Source organism: Lygodium microphyllum, chromosome 25 (assembly GCF_053477565.2).
Source record: "Lygodium microphyllum isolate KBCC chromosome 25, Lygodium_microphyllum_v1.1.10, whole genome shotgun sequence".
NCBI classification, from domain to species: Eukaryota; Viridiplantae; Streptophyta; class Polypodiopsida; order Schizaeales; family Lygodiaceae; genus Lygodium; species Lygodium microphyllum.
The window spans coordinates 86,485,364-86,493,159 of record NC_141159.1 but is presented as its reverse complement, the minus strand read 5'-3'; the positions used below and the strand labels follow the sequence as shown (position 1 = coordinate 86,493,159).

The 7,796-nt window shown below is 41.0% G+C and overlaps 1 protein-coding gene across 1 annotated transcript; it reads left to right on the top strand.

Moving 5' to 3' along the window:
• The first annotated feature begins 839 nt into the window (after window positions 1-839).
• Window positions 840-4,945, top strand: AAE1 (acyl activating enzyme 1). Its single transcript, XM_087666700.1, has 2 exons — window positions 840-1,621; window positions 3,040-4,945. The coding sequence occupies exons 1-2, from the start codon at window positions 1,424-1,426 to the stop codon at window positions 4,480-4,482; spliced, it is 1,641 nt and encodes a 546-aa protein (XP_087522826.1). The 5' UTR covers window positions 840-1,423; the 3' UTR covers window positions 4,483-4,945.
• Window positions 4,946-7,796: the final 2,851 nt, after the last annotated feature.

Sequence of the window (7,796 nt, the reverse complement as noted above, 5' to 3'; positions counted from 1 at the left end):
TTGGCTCATAGACCTCCCTCTCTTTTTCATTCTTGACCTAGAGGAAAGCTATGTGCAATACTCAATAGCAAGTAATGAAGCTTGTGTGGCACATTCTTTTTGCTCTAAAATAGTCTAGTAGTATTGGTCTTGGGGAAATGGAAACATGACTTGCTTTTGACATGTGGCTTGGAAGCGTACAAGTACTTAGTGGTACTAATGAGCCCCAAAGGGACCTAAATTCTCTAGCATAGTCTATCTAAAGGGCTTCCCTAGGCATTCAGTAAGTCTATTAGAACTACACGTGGTATGACTCTTCGGAGATGTGGAAGGACTTTATTCACTTGATATAAGAGTTATGTCACAATAGGGCAATAAAAACCTCAGCATGTGAGGTGGCTCCCATAGGAACACAAATGGCTCTCTTGAGGCTTAGGGTTTGTTTGAAGATGACTTTGCTTGTTGATTCGATAGCTCTAATTATGTAATATCCAACTCCTCCAATCCCCCATGCACTCCATTGTCGGTGGGACTAAGCACAGATGACTTTGCTTGTTGATTCGGTAGCTCTAATTATGTAATATCCAACTCCTCCAATCCCCCATGCACTCCATTGTCGGTGGGACTAAGCACAGAAAAGGGTTTATCTGGCCACCAGTGCAACAACACAACGACCAACACCACCTTTGCCACTCCAAGATGTGACTGGGCTCTTTGTGGTGCCAATAGGGAATGTGTGTGGAGCCAACTTTAAGGGCTCTGTCTTTGTGAGGCAACGTGATGGGCCATAAGTCCATCCATCCATGTTATGGAGTTTCGGTGAGAGGTACATGGGCTAGAAGGGGGGGGGGGGGGGGAGGGTGAGATCAGCTGTGATGGAAAGCTAGCGATCTCGTTTAATTGCGAATGTGCTCTTTTCTCCTCTTTCTGCATAATTCCTCTATGGGGGCTTGTAAGTTGTCCTCCTGTACCCCGTGGACTCTAATTTGGGTATTGTATATAAAGGCCCCTGCGGTCTGATTCTTTCTCTTATCATCATCAGAGTGGTTCAGGCAGAAATCTCCTCCTCTCATTAGTCCTTCTCCAAGACACAAACATTATGATGCCAACAGCTCTCATATAAGACGGAGATACTAGCTCTTAAAGAACAGGAGCTTAGAGCAACATACAATTCCAGAAACAGAGGAAGTAAAGGGGATGAGAGCTTCATTCAGAAACAGACGAGGAAGAAGGGATTTCTAGAGCCTCACACAGTTAAAATTGAAGAAGAAGAAGAAGGAGAAAGAGACATTAGAGCCTCATACAATTGGAGGAGGAGGAGGAGGAGAAACCGCATAGAAAGAGGAAAAAGGAAGGGAGATTTGTGCCCAAGAAGAAGAAGAAGAGGAGGAGGAACAAGAAAGGGGGATTTGAGGTCCCGGATCTTCCTTTTGTACAGAGATTTATGGAAACTTTGAAGCAGTGCCCTGCCAATTTCTCTCCCCTGACTCCACTCATGTTCCTTGAGAGGACTTGTCTCAGCCACGGTGATCGCACATCATTAATCTATGGTGACATCCGATACACTTGGTCTGAGACCTATGCCCGATGCCGCAAGCTCGCTTCGGCACTGTCCGCCTGCAATATCAACTTTGGGGATGTCGTAAGTCTCTGCCTCTGCCTCTGTGTTTTTAACTGTTCAATCGTTATTATTCTTCTGGATTGAGGATGGAATCTAACATATGTTGAATTGTGCTGCTTAATGATAACCTAACCTGTGTCGGGTTCAAATACAATCCTTAATTGATGTTTCTGTGTGCATGTTATAGGAAATGTGTTCTAGCCATCCTGCATTCTTCTAATGCAATATGATACTGAATATTGCGTTGCAATCTCTAGGCATGTTAATCCAATAAACATATTCTGCAAAAATCCTTTCTTGTGGAATTGGGACGATAGGGGAATTGTATATGCAGCCAATCATGCTGAATAATTCTTTGTGCTGCACATTCTTTAGCTTGTTTGAGTCTACACGTGTGCAGGGACAAAAGAAGAAACAGTATCCAAGCATGCTGCACACAAGTGTTGAACATGGCACATGGGATTGTGTATTCGTGATTGACCACTTTTAAAAGAAATACTGCATTTCTGTGCATTGCGTACACTCACCTTATGTTTCAGGCGCAGTAGGTTGAGTCAACATGGACTAGAATGAACAGAAATGTAGTATTTTTAAAGGGGGTCTGACTTAGCAGTCCCTAGTCTTGCTGAAAAGTTGCAATGCACTATTGCATTTTACCTTTTCGTTAAAGCTTTTCAATGAGGTTTGCTTCAGATTTGCATGTATTTTTATGTTGTTTCTCTCATTTCAAAGAAATGGAGCTTTCAATGGATATAATTCTACAGAAAACTTGTGAAAGGATTTCTGTCTCTGCAAATCAGATGTTGTAATTATTCCGTCTACAAGTTTTATTACCATTTTGGCCTTAAATGCTAAAAATTAACAATTAGACCACCACAGTGGCTTGTTTCATCTGATCACAGCTCTACAAGGTATCGAGGTTGAAAGTATTGGCTGAATGTTTTGCATGGCTCAATTTAACAACTTGCCAATCAATAAGTCATTTGGGCATTTGGTGTTTTCATATACTAAAATCCTGGTCATGTTAGGAAGTAAGGGCATTTTCCTGATCCCTTTACCTAGAACTTTAAACTGTTTGGATAATCCCCTTGATCCTTTGACTCTACCTAGAAGTCTAATCCATTTGGACATTCTCCTTGATCCTTTGACTCTAGTTAGAAGTTGAAGCCATTTTTAGGTATAAGCCATTTGGACATTTAGGATGTTATATGCTAAGGACAGACCTTACCCCTTGAGTTGATCGACTGACTGTACCTGCAACTTAAGCTAAGTTATATAACCACATAGCAGTGTTTGGTCCTACACTCTTATTCAGCAGATGTTCGGATGACATACTTTGTTCACCTTTTTGTATGATTTCAGTACTTATCTTTGCTTTCTTGCTATTTTAAAAAATTAGGGTAAAAAGCTCATTGGACTTTTTGAATTACCAAAACCAGGTCACTGCGGTCGCCCCAAACATTCCAGCCATGTATGAAATGCACTTTGGGGTGCCAATGGTAGGTGCAGTGCTAAACACTCTAAATGTTCGATTGAATGCACCAACCATGGCCAGTCTGCTTCTTCATTCTGCTTCAAGGCTGGTCTTTGCTGACTATCAATATCTGCCAGTTGTGCATGAGGCATTCAAGTCTTTATCCAAGGAATCTAAGGAGTTGCCCATCCTTATCGTAATCAAAGACCCATGGGGTAAGGAGGATTCTGCAAGTTACAAAGAAATTGATTATGAAACTTTTATAAAAGATGGTGATCCTTCTTTTCAAGTTTACTGGCCATCCAACGAATGGGAGACCATTTCTTTAAATTATACATCAGGAACAACCTCAAGGCCAAAAGGGGTTGTATATCATCACAGAGGTGCTTATTTGAACTCACTTATCTCAATTATGATGTGGGGAATGAAAGACCTTCCAGTATACTTGTGGACAGTCCCAATGTTTCATTGCAATGGGTGGTGCTTTACCTGGGCCATAGCTGCACTGGCTGGAACAAATATCTGTCTCCGGAATGTTACTGCTAAGAATACATTCGATGCCATTGCAGACCATAAAGTAACTCACTTATCAGGTGCCCCAATAGTCTTGAACATTATTGCTTCTGCTCCAGCCCATGAAGTGAGGCCCCTACCTTCAACTGTGTATGTGTTGACTGGTGGTGCTCCTCCCCCACCATCAGTGCTTTCACGAATGGAAGACCTTGGGTTTGATGTAACTCACTCTTATGGCCTCACAGAAACATTTGGCCCAGCTCTCTATTGCAGGTGGAAACCTGAGTGGAACTCCTTTGTGCTTGAGCAGCGAGCTGCATTTAAATCTAGGCAAGGCCTCCCTACCCTTGCTGTGACTGAGGCTGCTGTCATAGACTCAAAGACCATGGTAAAAGTTCCATGTGATGGGAAAACGATAGGGGAAGTAATGCTACGGGGTAATGCGATAATGAAAGGCTATTTGAATGATGTGAAAGCAACCGAAGAAGCATTGAAAGGAGGCTGGCTTCACACAGGTGATCTAGGGGTAATGCATCCTGATGGTTACATTCAATTAAAGGATAGATCAAAAGACATCATTATTTCTGGGGGTGAGAATATTAGCAGCATAGAGGTAGAGTCAGTATTGTATAGCCATCCTCAAATCCAGGAAGCAGCGGTTGTGGCACGACCTGATGAACACTGGGGAGAAACCCCTTGTGCATTTATACAAGTCAGTGGAAATGTTTCTGCTGAAAGCATCATTACTTATTGTAGAGGACGGTTGCCACGCTATATGGTTCCTCGAAGTGTAGTTTTTGGAGAACTTCCTAAGACTGCAACTGGGAAAATTCAGAAGTATGTTCTTCGGGACCGAGCTAAGGCCATGGGAAGTTTGCACACGAGTAAGCTCTGAAGGATATACTGGGGCTTGCGGTACAGCTGCAAGAAATTGTCTGATTTTTTCACCTTGTATCATTACCTGTGCTAAAAATCTAATTGTAACTGAAAAGTCATAGTGGTTGTTACACCTTTTGCTTCCGAAGCACATATGCTTCATTCAAGTGAACAGCTGCAAGAAATTGTCTGATTTTTTCACCTTGTATCATTACCTGTGCTAAAAATCTAATTGTAACTGAAAAGTCATAGTGGTTGTTACACCTTTTGCTTCCGAAGCACATATGCTTCATTCAAGTGAACCAGTACAATTGGGTGTAATCTTTTCATAACAGGTCTGGGAACAGATCACAGCTCATATGACAAATTGATGATTCTTATTGTTGTTAATGCTGGTCTTTGTCCTCTTGAGTGCTTTCTTTGAAAATATGCACTCAAGCGTCAATTTCATTGAATCAATTTTACACCTTTGTGAGACCTTTACAAGGCCTGTGTGAGATCCTTACACTAACAATTGTTTTCCTTAGATGCCGAGAGAAACATAGAAGAAGTACACATTTACCTCCTCAAAAGGGATGCTGTTAACTTTCTAAGTTTGACACTTTCATAACTTTGAAGGCCTCAACTATCTTAGTCAATACAGCAAAAAGAAATTGTGCTTCCACAATCATCCTGGTACTAATAGGAGCTAGGAGACCTATACCGCTTTTGTCTCTTGCAAGCCCATGATTCTTGCTGTATCCAAGTAGCCCACATAGTACAGGTTCTGAGAATTCCCATGGTCATCAAGAAGTAATGCCAATGTCCAGTGGATTCCATGATGGAAATTTGGCCTTCATAACTTTAATCTTGTCTGGACCTACTTATCAACATTCTCAAAATATGTACTTTAACTGATTTTTTAGTCTTCACTTAGATAATTTTTTTTCTTTTTGTGGAACTGATTGTTTACTCTTCCACCAAAAGGACGTGTCTGGGAGACCCTTGGGTATTTTTCTATCCTTAGTGCAGGAGGAGACACTCATCGACTTTTTTACTCTCTAGAATGACGTCTCCAGCCGCTTCCAAGTAGCCCAAGTTTAGGGAGGAACCATTGCTGAAAGCACAATAATGGGACTAAGAACTGATTTTGTCCAAAGGACCAGATGAATTTCTTACTCTAGTACTCTCCAAGTAAATATGCAGCCCATATGATGGAATGGATCATGCATGGGCAACTGGTGGAAATTATAATGTGCTTAATATGGATTTGAACAAATACTATGAAGCATTAAATTTAAAAAATAGCACCATGAATGCTCCTATTTTGAACAATCATATTACTTGTCGTGGACCACTTCAAGCAATGTATTTCTGTTATAGTGGGTCAGCCATAATTTTGTAAGGTACATTTAGCATGATTAGTGGTCATCAATGGTTAGGCTTGTTCCTCTTTGAATCCTTGGGAACAAGCTACAATTGTAAGGTACATTTAGCATGGTTAGTGGTCATCAATGGTGAGGCTTGTACCTCTTTGAATAAGCTTCACAAATTCCTTGGTTGACATACTTGACAAGTTGCCTTTCTTACTAACATTATTTAGCATTCTACCTGAGTTTGTTGAGCATAGACTCCAAAATAGCCAAGATTTTTTTTTTGGAAAGCCATAATGATCATCAGGGGCATTCCCTCTCTCCATTTGTTTCACTACAAATTCTAATTCTTACATAGTGAAAGGCTGACCAAGCATGGTTAGTGGTCATCAATGGTAAGGCTTGTTCCTCTGTGAACGCTTGGGAGCAAGCTTCAGAATTGTAAGGTACATTTAGCATGGTTAGTGGTCATCAATGGTTAGGCTTGTACCTCTTTGAATCCTTCGGAATAAGCTTCACAAATTCCTTGGTTGACATATTTGTCAAGTTGCCTGCCTTACTAAAGTTATTTAGCATTCTACTTGAGATTGTTGAGCATATACTGCAAAATAGCCAAGAAAAATTCATTTGGAAAGCCATCATGAAAAGGGGACTTCCCTCTCTTCATTTGTTTCACTACAAATTCTAATTCTTACATAGTGGAAGGCCAATCAAGCAAGAGACCCACTTCAGATGACAAGTGACTTCTTGGGGACTTCTCCATGGATGATAAAAAGTTGTTGTTTGCCTATGAGCATCATCACCAATAGGCTCCATATCAAACTTGTGGCCAAATGATCCATGAACACCAAGCCAATTCCTCTTTGATACTTGATGAATTAACCATTGCTTTTGAAGTGGTAAAGAATGGAAGAAGACATGTTTGGGGCTTTTGTTAGGACATAGAAAATAGGCTCATCCTAGAGCATGTCATACCCTAAGATGCCCCCCATGTGGAAAGGATGTTGGAACTCCATCATGTCCATATCCTCTATGGACTTAAATGTAATAACACCATTTGTAAGTTGATTCATTGACATGGTAGCTGTTGTTAAGGTTAGTCTATTTTGGCCATATGTAGGTTTGGGGTTCGGTTTGACACCATTCAATGAAAGTGAAAGAGGAACCTTTGAGAGAGAGAGAGAGAGAGAGAGAGAGAGAGAGAGAGAGAGAGGAGTGAGTGTGTGTGTGTATGTGAGCATATGTTTGAATGAGTGTTGTGCCATGTACATAAAGGTTGCTTAGTTGATGGAGTACTCTCATTTTTGGAGTGTTGTGCCACATATACAAAGGTTGCTTAGTTGATGGAGTACTCTCATTTTTGGAGGGCACTCTGTGAACTTCACATAGTCCCCTTTTTTTAGGGGTGCAGGTTATTAGGAATGGGACGTATGGATAAAGATTGATGATGTCAAATTGCATCGGTCAATTGACCTATCCACGTCCTAGCTCTAATACATGCACACTAGGTGTTTTTGCTGGAGTGTAAGCAATATGCCTCAAGACTACACCTCCTCTACAATAAAAGATCATAGTTGCTAAAGGTGGTGTATATGTGAACACTAGTCATTAAATTCACATGGTCGAACATACCAAAGCATGGTAATGTGAGCATTCCCTCTCTCACACTCTCATGTGTACCTTTCTAGTGGGAGCATGTGAGGTGCAAATGCAACATCACTAGATAGAAGAATCCTTTACTCAATCCACCAACAATTGAGTTAACCAATGTGACCTCAAGCACTAACATTGCATAGAACCACCAATGCTACCAAATGCATAACCAAAGGTTGGCCACATATTGGTTGTAAGCTACACCAATACCATCCCATGGCCTTCCTATCCATGGCCACTAGTCAGTCACATAGTGATAGAGGGAGAGAGTCCTTTTAAGGCTGGAACAATCAAAGACAAGAGCTTAAGATAGAGTGAAATAATGTGA